This window comes from Nerophis lumbriciformis, linkage group LG02 (genome assembly GCF_033978685.3).
Source record: "Nerophis lumbriciformis linkage group LG02, RoL_Nlum_v2.1, whole genome shotgun sequence".
NCBI lineage: Eukaryota > Metazoa > Chordata > Actinopteri > Syngnathiformes > Syngnathidae > Nerophis > Nerophis lumbriciformis.
Window position 1 is genome coordinate 34,647,531 of NC_084549.2, and position 17,833 is coordinate 34,665,363.

General features: G+C 38.0%; 1 protein-coding gene across 1 annotated transcript in view; it reads left to right on the top strand.

Annotated features, from left to right (window-relative positions):
• cdh23 (cadherin-related 23) overlaps nt 1–17,833 on the top strand; it is a 626,035-nt gene that overhangs the window by 235,285 nt on the left and 372,917 nt on the right. The window contains exons 8-9 of the mRNA XM_061961466.1: nt 16,011–16,205; nt 16,291–16,419. Of these exons, the coding sequence (XP_061817450.1) occupies nt 16,011–16,205; nt 16,291–16,419 (324 nt within the window). The remainder of the gene's footprint in view (nt 1–16,010; nt 16,206–16,290; nt 16,420–17,833) is intronic.

The window sequence follows — 17,833 nt, forward strand, 5'->3', positions numbered from 1 at the left end:
GTCCGGGCTAACTGGTAGAAGCACTGTGTCCAAAGTCCCACAGCAAACTGTGGCCAACAGACCTCTGTGGCGCGTCACGACTAGTGATGTGCGCCAAAACCCGGTCCCATATTGGCACCAGTGCTAATGTAAGCGGTAGTAACAGTGCTACATGAATGCAGTCGCAGCAACATGCAACGAGTGATTGGCAATGATACTGAATAAGTATCTTCTTGTAAGTAATGTAGCATCCTAACAGAAGCACACGGAGTCCAACGCTCTTTTTGAAATTTATTACTGACCTTAACATGTCAACAGCAGCCTTCATAACACCACTAGCAGCGGAGTGCCAGCCAGTACCCACAACAACAGAGCACTTCCTCATCATGCACTAATGACTAACACAGCGAGCAAAGCTGCGTTCAGGAAACCCCGCAATGATGAGCGTCAATATTATAAAAGTCGCTTTGTGCACTTTTTTTATGTTCTGTAATGCTGCTATAATAATATATAGCATATATATATAATACATACATATATATATATATATATATATATATATATATATATATATATATATATATTAGGACTGTTAATTAAAATATTTTTGTTCGTAGTTAACTCAAAATAAATCGCAATCAATCACAGATAGATATAATTTTTCATCATTCATAGGTGTACCCTAGACAGATAATTTTCAATTTTTTATGACCACGGCTGGGCAATTATTTTGCTTTATGAAATGTTTGCCCCTTTAAATGTAGATTTAAAATCATGATATAACCCCTTTAACAGTAATGTTATAAAATCCCAATAGGTTTTGTACTTGAAGAAATTGAGTGCCATGTTTGGAATGGGTTGGTAGCGCTTCTTTGTTACACATTATGTTTAATGCGAGGTATTATTTATACACAGCATGGCCAAACTCAAACAACTAACATAATAGACTAAACTCAACTCCTTGATGGTAACATTTAGAGTCAGAAACCTTCATTAATTCTGGGGGAAAATAATTATGTTAATTTAATTACGTTGATTATAATTAATGGGGACAAGCGGTAGAAAATGGATGGATGGATGGATAATTCATGTTAATTATAAATAATATTTATTTCATATCAAATGACATTGGGGTTGGACTAAAGAAAAGCACACACACCGTTTGTCAGTACATTGTCATTGTGAATCAGCCGACATTTTGGAGCAAACTGTGCTCAGTCCCTTACTGGTGGAAAGCCCTCGGATACCCAGATTTTACCCCTGGGCCTGTTTAGGTTAAAGAGCTCTGAAGGATAGGTTTCAGAGATCAGCCACAGCTCATCTCAATATCACAGCTCCGTGCAGGAGCCCATGGGAAGGCACAGTCTCCCAAGGAAGCCCTGTCACAACCATCCCTCCCTGTGAGTGCAAATGCTTCTTTTTTTATTAGCTGAACTGTTCTATCAGCATGTGGATGCATCCGTGCTGGCATGTGATTTAAAGTGTATGTCTCCCCTGAGCCTGAGGCATGTGGTGACATGAAGTAACCTATTAAAGGAAGTATTTGCAATAAATAGAGTTTTCATTTTTGTAGGATTGTACCTGACTGGCCCACACAGTCATGTGACATCTTTTTTTGGCTGTCTACAGGATCTTCTCAGAACTTATATGGCATCATAAGCTTTTTAGACGTAAATATCAAATCAAGCATGTGTTTTTCACAATGTACAAATATAAACAAATAACCTACATTTAACTAAACTACTTGTTGGCTTTTAGCCAAGGTATTTCACTCGATATAAATCACTTTTGATGTAGAATGTTCTCCATTTACTGTTGGATTTATGTGGAAGAAGGAAACTCTGTCTTGTTTCAAAAGCTGTGAATTATTGAAAGGCTAATTTCCAATGTGAAATATGGCTTTTTATGTCACCTCTATGATTAATTTAAGTCATTCCTTAGCTTTGGCCTTTTGCCAGAGCTGCACACAATGAAATCCTAACCATTGCTCTAAATGACATCACATATATAGGCACCATTTTGCATTACTTTGTGTTTCACCTGGTTTTTAGATAAGGCTCATGACAGTTAATTTCTAAAACATACAAGGTTTACAAAAAGTGGGCTGTTGGATTCAATCGAGGGGTGCACTGGTGAATTTCCAGGCACATGTTGGCCTCTGCTGCTCAGTAAAAGTTATGTTAAGTTGCTTTAACACAGTGTTTATAGGTCAACTCTATCATACAATAAAAGCAATACTATAGCCAGTATTTCATTTGTAGTTAAATAATTCCACCACTCCAACCTCTATAATGATTTACTTTTAAATGTGCATCACTTGACTTCGAATGCATCAAAACGAACAAGTCTGACAAGGCACCACAGGTGGTAGGTCGTCATAGAGGGAGCTGATGCTGTGAAAAGGCATGCAATGAAAAGGCGGGAAGCAGAGCTGTTAAAATTACCGGATGCCGGCTTGGTTGGAAGCAAAGCAGGCAGTTTGGGCAGTACGATGAACCTTGTAAAGCCGTGTAGGCGTAATCACAGCCCTATTGTGGCGGTGCCTCTGTGAACAGCAGTGGTCTAGACTTGGACCCCTGTAAATCACCATATCTTTAATATTTTTTATTTTACAAAAAAAGTATTGTATTATTCATGGCTTTCATCAGTCATCCATGTTCCAAGTAAAAAAAAAATCACTTTTGACAGCCCTTCCTCACCAAAAAGTAACTCAACTAGCAACCAATGAGGGGAATTGGCATACGTTATTTGATTCCAAAGCCTTTTGTTTCTGTGGTTAAGACACATTTCAGTGCATCAACAAAAAAAGGGCTGGTCACCATTTTTGTGTTTGTAATATCCATCTTTGGATTACCGTTTCAAATCGAGACAATAGGAACAAGATATGTTTAATTTTGATAGAATAATCTGACAGTATTGACCCAGGGGTCAATACTGGGGTCAAGATTGTTCAATCTTTATATAAACGACATTTGTAAGGTTACGAAGGACTTAAAGTTGGTTTTATTTGCAGACGACACAACTGCTTTCTGTTCAGGAGAGAGCACACAGAAGATAATACAAATAATAACGGAAGAAATGAACAAATTAAAAAGATGGTTTGACAAAAACAGACTATCTTTGAATCTCAGTAAAACTAAAATAATGCTATTTGGTAATAGTAGAAAAGAGCATCATACACAAATACAAATAGACGAAGTAGACATAGAAAGGGTAAAAGAAACTAGATTTTTGGGAGTATTAATAGATGATCAAATGAACTGGAAATCTCATATACAAAACATACAACATAAGGTGGCAAAAGACATTTCAATAATGAATAAAGCAAAATATGTCCTGGGCCAAAAATCACTACATATTCTCTACTGCTCGCTAGTGTTACCATATCTGAGTTATTGTGCAGAAATATGGGGAAATAACTACAAATGTGCGCTACATTCGCTAACCGTGTTACAAAAAAGATCAGTTAGAATAATACATAATGTTGGATATAGAGAACACACAAACCCTTTATTTATTAAGTCAGAAATATTAAAGTTTGGTGATTTGGTAAAATTGCAAACAGCTAAAATGATGTACAAAGCAAACTATAACCTGCTACCAAAGAATGTACAACAATTCTTCTCAACTAAAGAGGAGAAATATAACCTTAGAGGAAAAAATAATTCAAAACATTTATATGCACGTACAACACTTAGAACTTTTAGCATATCAGTATGTGGAATTAAATTATGGAATGGATTAAGTAAAGAAGTTAAAAATTGTACTGATATGATCCAGTTTAAGAGGTTGTTCAAAATAATAGTGCTTACAGAGTACAAAAAAGAAGAATTATGAGAAATACTTTCAACCTTATTGAAAATAAGATATTCTTCATCTCAGTATGTTAATAATGACTGAATTAATTAATTAATTACATATTACAAAACTGTTGTATACTAATTCATAGATGTTATTTTATTATATAAAAAGGTCAGTAAATGATTCTATATATTCGTAAACGCTTGAAGTGGGAAAGGGGTAGGATTAAATAAGCTTTGCTTCTTCCTACTCCTTTTTGGGCATGATGTAAAATGAAATGATATGAAATTGTGTGATGTATTATGATGTAAGTGTGTTCATGTTCAAAATAAACTAAAGAAAGAAAGAAAAGTTTATGACAGGTAGTTCATACTGTATTTCATAGCAAACCAATTAATAAACATATATAATGTTATGAGGGTATCTCTAATTCAGTTAAAATTCATATCTTGACATTTGAATTCTATTCAATCTGTTTGTATCAGGGTAGTCAAATTTAACATAATATTACACAAATGATAAAAAAACGATTGCATAAATCTTGTATCAACGCATATTAACCATTTAATTTATTTAGAACCAACATAGTCCTTTAACTTACCGGTGGATGGTTACAGAGAAGGTGACGCAGGTTGTGATACAGTCAGTAATCAAGTCAATGCGTACGTTTGTGCTAAAATGAGTGAGGAGACTCGACTGGTGTGCTCTCTAGTACATTTCGCTTCAGATTAAAACTGTTCAGATTCAGATCAAATAAATGGCGAACATTCAAGTAAAACATTTACCAAATGTTCTTGCATGACATTCAGACAATACATTTGCATTTATGTTAAACTATGCACATACGTTTAATCGTGATTAATCACAATTCAAAAGTGTGATTAATCCCATTTTATTTTTTATTATGGTAATTTTATCAAAACTATGGGATTGTGCAACAAAATATGTGTGTGGTTTATTTTGTAATCGTGTTTGGCTTTGTTGCTATGAGTTTCACATTAAACTGACTCCACTGCAAAGAGTCATTTGGACAATTTGCATATTTAACGTGAAACATTGTCTCTCTAATTGTATGCTTTTACCTCATGCATCATGAGAGCATAATTTGTCTTTATTCTCCAGTCTCAACATATTTGGCTACATGCCTATCATCAATGTAGTGGCATGTTAATGGACTAAAGAAGTGTTGGACGGAGCATCATTGCCACAATTATTCCACCAGGCACTCCAGAGACAAAAATAATTAATCATCACAGGGATACATGATACTGTATTCAGCTCTGTTACCCCTTTGTTCATTCTGTAATCTAAGGTGAGGTCAACAAGGTGGACTTGCCATGTGCCTCTGCATCAATAAAGGAATACATTTTTTTAATTCTATGGCCCACTTTGACCCATAACATTTGTTTAATCATGCACCTGTCTGTCCATTCACATACACGTATAATGCACATGTTTTTATGACAGTGGAAAGCAAATAAGAAATGTTCTGTCCGAGGCTGCGGGCCATTGCAATTGCCTTGGTCCGGACCCCTGAGTACAGAAACGGCAGGCCAAGTTACGGGAAAACACAACATAAGTAGTGCAGCAAGAGAGTGCACAAAAGTAGCCGGGCACAGGAAGCATTGGGAAAGCTATGCAGCACCTTAAGGTATGAAGCAAAATGATGATGAGAGGTCTCCTGTTTTGTCTGATTGCCAGTCAGGAAACAGGTGAGGATAAACAACACTGGACCAAAGGGTAAGTGGTTTGGGCAGTACGATGAACCTTGTAAAGCCGTGTAGGCGTAATCACAGCCCTATTGTGGCGGTGCCTCTGTGAGGAATAACAGGATGTGAAAAACATATGAGCGCTGAAAAAATAAAATAACAAACATTTTAAAAAATACATAATTACAGGAATTTAATTATAAATAATGTATAAACTGTCATGTGAGATCATGACAAATTATACAGAACAAATATTTATTTTAGTATTTTGGACAAAATTTACATTTACTTTTACTTGTTTACTTTTCTGTTTTCATCATCATCATGACAAAGGAGACTCTGCCACAGTTGCCTCCCCTGACCACATGTCCCCAATGTGCACCTCGGTTTATAGGGCTTGTTGAATTTGAATTTGTAAAACCACATACTGTTATCTTGAGTACCTGACAGTGGATGGCAAAAATGGTGATGATGACTGTGACAGATTGGACTGGCGGTTAGCATTTTTGGCAGCATTTTGACTGCACAGTCCGGTTGGAATCTCCTTTTCGTCGTCTCTGTGTGAGTGTGTTTTCAGGTTTCCTTTCACATTCCGAAAATATGCATGTCGGGCTAATTGGACGGTCTAGATTAGGGGTGCCAAACGTTCGGCCTGAGGGCCGGATCAGGGCCGCAAACAGGTTTTATCCGGCCCGCGGGATGAGTTTGCTAAGTATAACAATTAACCTGAAATTTTTGAATGAAAGAAACAGCTGTTCTAAATGTGTCCACTGGATGTCGCAATAGTAATTTGTTGTATCTTTGTAGATATGTACAAAATAAATCAGTCGCGGAAAATGATCAAACTACAAAAATAACATACTGTAATTTGATTTTGATATGATTGTTTTATCTTGATAGATTGAAAATTAACACCAATGAGTTGACTGATGAACATTATCACATAATTTATTCAGAAAATATAAATAACGACAAATAAAGATAGAATACTATTATTATGTAAGTGTAAAAAAAACAACAACAACATTATGATTTGTACAATTTCAGAATGTGTTTGTTATAATAATAAATAATGATGAATGGGTTATACTTGTATAGCGCTTTTCTACCTTCAAGGTACTCAAAGCGCTTTGACAGTATTTCCACATTCACCCATTCACACACACATTCACACACTGATGGCGGGAGCTGCCATGCAAGGCACTAAACAGCACCCATCAGGAGCAAGGGTGAAGTGTCTTGCCCAAGGACACAACGGACGTGACTAGGATGGTAGAAGGTGGGGATTGAACCCCAGTAACCAGCAACCCTCTGATTGCTGGCACGGCCACTCTACCAACTTCGCCACGCCGTCCCCTTGTTCTATTTTTAAACAAAGAAAACAATCTGAAGTTGTCTTTATTTTTAAGTTATCGGGCCGTGATGAGGTGGCGACTTGTCCAGGGTGTACCCCGCCTTCCGCCTGAATGCAGCTGAGATAGGCTCCAGCACCCCCTGCGGTAGTAAATGGATGGATGGGCCTTGATTTTACCAGTCCGGCTCACGTGGGAGTAGATTTTTCTCCATGTGGCCCCCGATCTAAAATTAGTTTGACACCACCGGTCTAGATTTTTCATAGTTGTCAATGTAAGTGTGAATGATTGTTTGGCTGGTGACCAGTCAGCTGGGATAGCACAAGTCAAAAGGTGCAAGGACAATGTCGGCAGTGTTGTTCACACAAGTCACAGCAGGGGACTCACCTGATCTCTCTCCAAATGTCTCTCTACTAAGCTCTCGGTGTCCAAAAGGAAGTAGATCAATTCAACTGCAGCGCGCCTCTGTGCAGGCTTAGATAGAGTAATATATGAGCCATACCTAACCGATTGACTTTTGCGCTGGTGAATTAAGAGACAGTGACATACACAGTGCATTTCTCAACACAGGCACATTTCCAATCGTCCCTCGCTCCACATAGTCTATTGTGTCGCACTCCATTGTAAAGGTGTGATTGGAGAGTGTCCCGGGCTAATACAAACAGAGGTATTCATTGTCAAGCATTTTCTGCCTTGTCACCCTTATTGACCTGCTCTCTCTATCAGAAAAGTACAATCAATGGTTGGATCGTGAGGTCACTGACAACTGGCGAAAGGTACAGGAGGGTAAAAACAATGTTTGATAGCCATTAGCGCCATCGCACACTTCAAGAGGTCGTGCTGTTGTATGTGCACTATGGTGGCAGACATGGACTTAAGAGAAAATCCATCAATAAGAACCGGTGGAAAATGGGTTCCACTGACAAATGTTTATTTGCATTATCACAGACTCAAAGTGGCATTTACTGTACAACACAAAAATACCCTGATAACCAATCACACACAATTGAATGTGATTTTTCAAAGGCAGCCTCGTTTGATTGTGTTATGTGTTGAAATATGTTGTTTTTGCAAGCAGGGCGTTGTGACTTTCTTAGCCTCAAATTGAGATTAAAAGGACAGTGAAATGAATAAATGCAAACAGACAATAGATAATGTAATCCTGTTCTCGGGCATCAGAAACCCTTGAGTCTAATAACACTTCAGAGATGATTCCCACCCTCACATATCAACCTGCTAACCTCAATAATGCAACTGTGGCACACAATGACACTTGTGTGTGCTTCTCAAGAAAAGCTTTGAACGTTCCTTGAACTGCTTTGAACTCTTTGGCGCTGCAGCATCTAAACCAGGGTTGTCCAAAGTGTGCCCCGGGCAAGCGTATTGTCGAAATAAAATCAAACAAAAAAAACATAATACAAATGCCAGAAAGAAGCAAAGAGTTGTAATGCTATTACAAAAACCTGAAAAACCTAATAATAATATGCTCTGTCACCTATAACACAAAGTTAACTTTATGTTTTGTCTTTAAATATATATAATGCCTTTTTGTAAGCATTTTTTTTTTTTACAAAATAAAACATCAAAATGGCCCCTGCATGCTTTGACTTTCGTGTACAGCCTTCAGTGGACACCCCTGATGTTAACGATCCAAATTGTTACTTATGTGCATAATTGCAAAGCCTTTTGTAGAGATTACTTTAAATGGTAAATGGATTATAGCGCTTTTCTACCTTCAAGGTACCGTATTTTTCGGACTATAAATTGCAGTTTTTTTCATAGTTTGGCCGGGGGTGCGACTTATACTCAGAAGCGACTTATGTGTGAAATTATTAACACATTACCGTAAAATATCAAATAATAGTATTTAGCTCATTCACGTAAGAGACTAGACGTATACGATTTCATGGGATTTAGCGATTAGGAGTAACAGATTGTTTGGTAAACGTATAGCATGTTCTATATGTTATAGTTATTTGAATGACTCTTACCATAATATGTTACGTTAACATACCAGGCACGTTCTCAGTTGGTTATTTATGCCTCATATAACGTACACTTATTCAGCCTGTTGTTCACTATTCTTTATTTATTTTAAATTGCCTTTCAAATGTCTATTCTTGGTGTTGGGTTTTATCAAATACATTTCCCCAAAAAATGCGACTTATACTCCAGTGTGACGTATATATGTTTTTTTCCTTCTTTATTATGCATTTTTGGCAGGTGCGACTTATACTCCGGTGCGACTTATACTCCGAAAAATACGGTACTCAAAGCGCTTTGACACTATTTCCACATTCACCCATTCACACACTTTCACACACTGATGGCAGAAGCTGCCATGCAAGGCACTAACCATGACCCACCAGGAGCAAGGGTGAAGTGTCTTGCTCAAGGACACAACAAACGTGCGTGACTAGGTTGGTAGAAGCTGGGGATCGAACCAGGAACCCTCAGGTTGCTGGCACGGCCACTCTCCCAACGGTGTCTCAAACTTTAATGAGGCATTGTTTTAAAAGCTGTTGTGCAGATTGAGATATGAGCTTGCTTGCAGGTTCTATGCCTTGTTGCATCACACACTTACCAACTTCAGATGTTGTCTACATACGCAGACAGTACCTAATATTTGTCTATTGGACTGAGTGCTTGGCAACTTTGCAAACAAAAATTCTGAAGGTACCCACACTCCTATTTTTTACTCTTTTACAAACCCAAGTTACCAGAACAACATGTATTTGTCACAATAAGTATTAAATACTGATACTATGTAGGTTGACATTCAATTGTAAACAATTGCAGACTTTCTGTCTCTCAACACAAATGTTGTGGGTTCAATCCCTAGTTCACATCTCATCTGCTTGTGTTATTGTGAACGACATCATCGATGTAAGACCAACGTACAAACAGGACAACAGTCGCAACTTGAGCGACCCTCTCAACTCTCTCTACTCCTTTCCACACTCGTCAAGCTCAGAACAACAGCACACTTTGCCCGTCACAATAACAGCCACGTGCACAACATCCAATCTGACTGCGCTAACACAAAAAAGGTTTCAAAAAGGTCCTGTTTTTAAAAGCGTAATGTACTTAATGGTGCTGTTTGCAACTTTCTCACAGTAACATGTTTCAATGCAAAAAGTCACAAGCTAACGACCATAAGTTTACAGCATCAATATTTAAGCCCCAATCCAAACAACTTTCCCCACTCGTAATGTAAATGAACTAAAACCAACAAATAAAGTCATTATATGGTCACACTTAAGACGCATCCCACTCATTGAACTTTTTGGACATAAAAAAACATATATATTTAAAAAATACACATATATAAATCCATTATAATGTGTAATGGGTGATGTATGCCAAACACTCTCGGCACACTTCCCCATGTTTGGCGCAGTTTAGCTGCTTGATATCTCTACTTTATTACAAGGCTTTAAGGAAGTCGTCAGGAAAGTAAACAATGTAGGAGTCAAATTTTTCATCCATCCATCCATCCATTTTCTACCGCTTGTCTCGTTTGGGGTCGCGGGGGTTGCTGGAGCCTATCCCAGCTGCACATGAGCGGAAGGCGGTGTACACCCTGGACAAGTCGCCACCTCATCGCAGGGCCAACACAGATAGACAGACAACATTCACACTCACATTCACACACTAGGGCCAATTTAGTGTTGCCAATCGACCTATCCCCAGGTGCATGTCCTTTGGAGGTGGGAGGAAGCCGGAGTACCCGGAGGGAACCCACACAGTCACGGGGAGAACAGGCAAACTCCACACAAAAAGATCCCGAGCCTGGGATTGAACTCAGGATTACTCAGGACCTTCGTATAGCGAGGCACATGCACTAACCCCTGCTCCACCGTACTGCCCGCGTCTAATTTTACATACTCTTAATATTCAATGTTTTATCGTTTGTACTTTTTCTTGCATTGTCGTCGCGGTCTGATGTGGGGACTGATGAAGTAGTTGAAGTTATGTGTTGTTGTTCAGTCTGTTATAGCTTGCTTTAATCAATGCAAACTGGAGTGTTATTTTGGTACAAAAGATTGTTGTTACATCAAAATCAACGCTCTGCTATGCGGCAAAAAGAGCGCCGCAATGTGTGTGCTTCCGCGTCGATATAATATATTGGCGATTACCCTTGAAAAATGGCTTTATCTCAGTTTGTACTGCGATAAACCTACTTGTATTTAACCCTTGTGTAATGTTCATATTGTTGTTACTCAGCCAGCGTTTGTGGGTCTGATGGACCCGTTGCATTTTGTGGCTTTTATTGCCTCACAATCAAACACTTTTTTGTTAAAATACTGAACAGATGTTTACCTTATCCCAATAAATATCTGTTCAGTATTTTAACATAAAAGTGTTTGATTATGGGGCATTAAAAGCCACAAAATGCAACAGGTCCATCAGACCCACAAACGCTGGCTGAGTAACAACAATATGATTGTTGCACGGAAAATTTCTCTGCCAGTTTCTGCATCCCACAGGGATTCTTCTTTTGTGTTTCTGCACATGCGGTTCCCACACAAGGTTGCAACATTGTTTGTCAACACTGTCTGCTCTCATTTTCTCGCACATTTGACCCTCTGATGTTCTGTGTAAATACAAAGTTTTACTACTTGGAACGTTCAACCCCAGGCCACTCTTGGAGCTGAATGTTCTACATTTTGAAATTAGGAACCATATGTGGCACCCTGGACAGCATTCATTACGTATTTATAAATGGCATATCATATGTAAATACATGCCAGGCGAACAATAGTATAATGTAAATAACACTGCCAGAGCCGCAATGACTTTATAGTAGGTGTGTGGTTCATCAACAATCAATATTATTGGCAGAAATAGAGGGCCCCAAAATAAATAGAGTACCCAAAAATCAAATATAGAGGGCACCAAAATCCAATTTTCCTTAGGGCCCCATGGAGGCATCTGTGTAAATGTTGCAAACAGCCCCTTTAAAGCACTAATTTATACATTTACAAAATGATTATACTTTGACTTAAAATATTGGTCAAATTTGTCCAAAGCTGTATTACACTAATACATGCAAAATGTTTGCATTCATTTAACAAACATTTTATAATATTTTATTTTTGACACAAAAAGAACACACTGTATAGTGATAAAATATGTGTAATAGGTAAAAAACTGAATTTTTCTCATATTGCTATTGTTTTATTTTACTTTATTGTTGTTACTATTATTATTATTTTATTTGTTGTTTATTCGTTACTAATTAATATTTGGTTGTTCTTTTAAATTATATTTAAAGTTGAGGTTTGGTGGTGCAATTAATACTCATGTTTTCAAACAAATGAATAATGGTGTTATTAATTGTGATTCCAATATCAATCAAAATCATCATAATTAATATTTTTGACATAATCATCCAGACCTACCATCCGCTGTTAAGATCAAAACACATTTCCTGACTAATGTGTGTTTTATACATGTTTAATGTGATAATGTTGTCTAATCATTACTATGTATTGGTATATGTTAATTAAAGTGTTAAATTTGACAGCCCTTAAAAAAAAAGGAAGCCGATTGAGTAAACATCTAGGGTATGTCTTTCATCTTTTCATCTTTTTTTTTACATGCGCATCTATATTAGGGTTGTGGGAACAGCAAAGGACCGAATGTGGGATAGTCCCTATAATATGGCTAGACTGATTGCCATGGGTGATAGTGAATTAGGTTTTGACCCAGGAATCAAGCTTGCGCCAGCTGCACATAATTCAGCTACAGTATTTGACTTTATTGCAACAGACATGTCTCTACACTGTTTTTTTCCGTTTGCATTTGATGGATCAATAAAATGAGGAGCTTTTTACATTTCAAAATACGGAACATTTCAAAATACGGACTGCTACATTTAAGGAAAATGGCCAAAAAGACAAAACTTGCACGTTGAAACAGTAGAATATACCATGGACCGTGGTTGGAGACTTAAAAGCACAATTGTTCGCTATTCCAGTCAGTATATAGCGTACTGAGAAATACTCTAGCGTTTTTTAGTTCGGATTGGTAAATGATTTTATTGTTTCAATTTCAGAGTAGGAAAATCATTGTCAGTGTCATAATGACAAGCAAACCACTACTTTTTGAGAACAATGATTCCCCGCACATTCACCATCACATGACCAAAAGAACAAAGGAGACTGCTTGTTGACATTCTCCTGATATTGTCTTGTCTTAAAATCTAATGTGAGTCACAGAAGTAATCCTACCTCGTCGTCAGTTCAGGCAAGAGACGCGGGTTTTTGCGTGCGCTCAGCATCATTTTCTTCTTGTGTTAAGTTTGGTGTGTAGAGAAAGATGACAGACTTTATGCAAGTATGCTGTTTCCGTCTGGACAAGTCTATTTATTGATCGTATAGATGTGCAGATGCAGTTTTTTTTTTCAACCCGCCAAAAAAGGGGCAACTAACAAAACAATCTAATAAGAAGCTATCAACACAGGAGATACTAAAATGGGCAACAAGCAAAAACAGCCAAAAACGGCACCACAAGACACAAGAAAAAACAGTAGTGACAATCGATACCAATGGAAGTGAAAAGTGCAGTACAGGTGAATGATGACGACATTTAGCAACACACCTGTGTATACTCGCTGTAGACTCGTGGTATTAGAAGGGTGGTTGAGTACAATGAGGAACAGGCGAAACCACCTCCGACCAGAAATTAAAGGCCTACTGAAATGCGATTTTCTTATTTAAACGGGGATAGCAGGTCCATTCTATGTGTCATACTTGATCATTTCGCGATATTGCCATATTTTTGCTGAAAGGATTTAGTAGAGAACATCGACAATAAAGTTCACAACTTTTGGTCGCTGATATAAAAGCCTTGCCTGTACCGAAATGAAGCAGACGATATGCGCGTGACGTCACAGGTTGTGGAGCTCCTCACATTTGCACATTGTTTACAATCATGGCCACCAGCAGCGAGAGCGATTCGGACCGAGAAAGCGACAATTTCCCCATTAATTTGAGCGAGGATGATAAATTCGAGGATGAGGAAAGTGAGAGTGAAGGACTACAGGACAGTGGGAGTGATTCAGATAGGGAAGATGCTGTGAGAGGCGGATGGGACCTGATATTCAGCTGGGAATGACTAAAACAGTAAATAAACACAAGACATATATATACTCTATTAGCCACAACACAACCAGGCTTATATTTAATATGCCACAAATTAATCCCGCATAACAAACATCTCCCCCCTCCCGTCCATATAACCCGCCAATACAACTCAAACACCTGCACAACACACTCAATCCTACAGGCCAAAGTACCGTTCACCTCCCCAAAGTTCATACAGCACATATATTTCCCCAAAGTCCCCAAAGTTACGTACGTGACATACACATAGCGGCACACACGTACGGGCAAGCGATCAAATGTTTGGAAGCCGCAACTGCATGCGTACTCACGGTACCGCGTCTGTGTATCCAACTCAAAGTCCTCCTGGTAAGAGTCTCTGTTGTCCCAGTTCTCCACAAGCCAACGGTAAAGCTTGACTGTCATCTTCCGGGAATGTAAACAATGAAACACCGGCAGTGTTATCTGGCACAACAGTCAGGGAGTGCATTCTACGGCGGGGGTGTGTTATCCGGCACAACACCTGCCGCAATACACTGCTTCCCACCTACAGCTTTCTTCTTTGCTGTGTCCATTGTTCATTGAACAAATTGCAAAAGATTCACCAACACAGATGTCCAGAATACTGTGGAATTTTGCGATGAAAACAGAGGACTTAATAGCTGGCCACCATGCTGTCCCAAAATGTCCTCTACAATCCGTGACGTCACGCGCAGGCGTCATCATACCGAGACGTTTTCAGCAGGATATTCCTTGCGAAATTTAAAATTGCACTTTAGTAAGCTAACCCGGCCGTATTGGCATGTGTTGCAATGTTAAGATTTCATCATTGATATATAAACTATCAGACTGTGTGGTCGGTAGTAGTGGGTTTCAGTAGGTCTTAATGAGCATAGAAAAATAAACACAAAAAGAGGCAAGTAACAAAATAAAAGCAGAACAGCAATGGACCGAATGTTTAGCTGAATGCCAAATGTATGTTATGTGAAGAGACAAAGAACAGTGCAGTTTTGTAGTCTTGGAATACTGAAAACTGCAAAGACAAACCAAGGGAAATATATATATATATATTTTTGTTTTTGTTTATTGTCATTATAATTGTACCTTTGCAGAGACATGTTCTGCAGCACTATACTATTTCATAGATAAAACCCTACAGGTTTAGTTGCTTCAGTTGTTATCAGACTTGTTTCATTGTAATTGAAGAAGACAGAAGTTGCTGTTGCTCCATGTGTGTGTGCATGACCTACACTCTCACTGTGGAAAACTATTTGTACTTAAATCCCTTTGTTTGTGACAAGTGCTTTATAAAGACAATTGTGTTTTGCGTTATTGGACATGTCTTGAATGGGCAGACAATACATACTGCTGTTGGCATAATCTTGTTCTAGCTTCCTATCATGTTGGTGGTACAGCAATTAGTACTTTCATTAAAAGAACATGGTTGCTTGAAAAGTTGTTTTATTAGGTTGATGAAGGGTATTCAACACTTATACCACAAAGTCCAGTCACCTTTAAAAGTATTGCAAAATATAGTGATCCTGATGAACACTTGTTGGGACATATTATCCCTTGTATCAGCAGGTATTCTTGTGTGAACTGTTTTTACGATAATGTTCCAATTCATGTGAATACAACTTAGAGACCAGTGTTATCTGGGACCCTCTGTATCTTTGCACAGCTTTCTCTTGTTTGTCTTTGTCAGCTTAAAGGCATTGACCATAACTAAGACCAATAGAAATGTGAGTTGACATTGTGAACCATATCTGCCAAGCTTCACACTAATACTTGATACAAACAACAATAGTCAAGGCTTACGTTTAAGGACGTTTGTTTTGTGTTTGTTGAGAAAAAAGATCCCTGTAGAATTGCTGTTGCATTGTGTGCGTAAACTACACAGTTAGTCATGAGTCAATGCAAGAAAATGATTATTACTAGTTATTTTTTAAGTGAGTAGCTAGAGGGACAAATGGTCTGATTAGGTCTTAACAATGTATTTGCTGTTGGCTTTTTTTCAATGTCAGTTATTGTCTGTATGTCTGCTTGTATGTGATTTTCAGAATACACCAGTGGGCAAACTAGTTTTTATGGTCAATGCTACGGATCCAGACCAGGGCACTGGAGGCAGTGTCCTCTTCTCCTTCCAGCCACCCTCTTCCTTCTTCAGCATTGACGGAGCCCGAGGCACCGTCACTGTCATCAAACCTCTGGATTTTGAGGCTACCTCAACCTACCAGCTTACTGTTAATGCCACGGTTAGCCTATAAGCAACATGACCTACAAGCATGAACACTGATATAACCCAGTAATATTCATTAATGTGTGTTTGGTTTTGGTTAGGATCAAGATAAAATAAGACCGCTGTCTCGACTCGCCAACTTGGCTATCACTATTACAGACGTCCAGGACATGGACCCTATTTTCACCAATCTGCCCTACAGTACCAACATAGAAGAAGACGTTCCACTGGTAAGTAAAACAAAAACACTTCCTAATTTGTATTTTATTGTCCTTTTTTGCAAACTGTGAATTGTTACCAAGGTATTGTATTTTCCGGACTATAAATCGTTCCTTTTTTTCCCAAGCTCTGAACCCTGCGGTTTATGTAAAGGTGCTGCTAACGGCCATAATGTTTTGTATTCATCAAACTTACATATTGGTAACACCGACACATGGGCTCAAAATCTGTGTTATTGTTTGTGCTAGGGCACTATCTATTGGACAAGTTCGCTCACTGCAGATGCTGCGGGTTTAAAAGTCTACAATATTTCATTCTGTTTCGTGCCTGGAACCAGATGTACAAGAGCCGTTCCGTCTATGAGTTGTCCATAGCGGTTCTACTCGTTATGCAAGATAATGGATACAGAGCTAATGTTTCAACTTCAATGGCTTAAATTGAAATTACAGAAGAAATTACCAATGCAATAGATAGTAAAAACTGTGCGGCTGCAGTGTTTATGGATCTAACTAAAGCATTTGACACAATTATTATAATATTTTAATCAAAAAACTAGAACGATATGGCATCAGAGGGTTAGTCTTAAACTGGAAAAGAAGTTATCTAACAAACAGGAAACAATACATGAAGCTAGGCGAACACACATCTACAACGCTAAATATATCCTGTGGTGTACCTCAGGGATCAATACTAGACCTAAATTATTCAATCTCTATATAAATGACATTTGTAAAGTAACAAAAGATTTAAAGTTAGTATTATTTGCGTATGTTACAACAGCGTTTTGTTCAGGAGAGAACACACAGAAGATAATACAAACAATAACAGAATAAATGAACAAATTAAAAAGATGGTTTGACAAAAACAGACTATCGTTGAATCTCAGTGAAACTAAAATAATGCTTTTTGGTAACAGTAGAAGAGAAAGTCAAACACAAATACAAATAGACGGAATAGAAATTGAAAGAGTAAATGAAACCAAATTTCTAGGTATAATGATTGATGATAAATTGAACTGGAAATATCATGTGAAAAATATACAACATAAAGTAGCAAGAAACACGTCAATAATGAATAAAGCAAAACATGTTCTAGACCAGTGGTTCTTAACCTTGTTGGAGGTACCGAACCCCACCAGTTACATATGCGCATTCACCGAACCCTTCTTTAGTGAAAAATAAAATGTTTTTTCAATTCAAGAAAAAGTTCTATGTTTTTTTACTTGTGCACAAATTGAACCGTGCATGAACATCACCTTGTTCAAAGAGCAAAACCAACACATTGCATGAACTCTCAACAAATTACACACATTACCATGAATTGATTGACGTGGACCCCGACTTAAACAAGTTGAAAAACTTATTCGAGTGTTATCATTTAGTGGTCAATTGTACGGAATATGTACTGTACAGTGTAAACTGTATT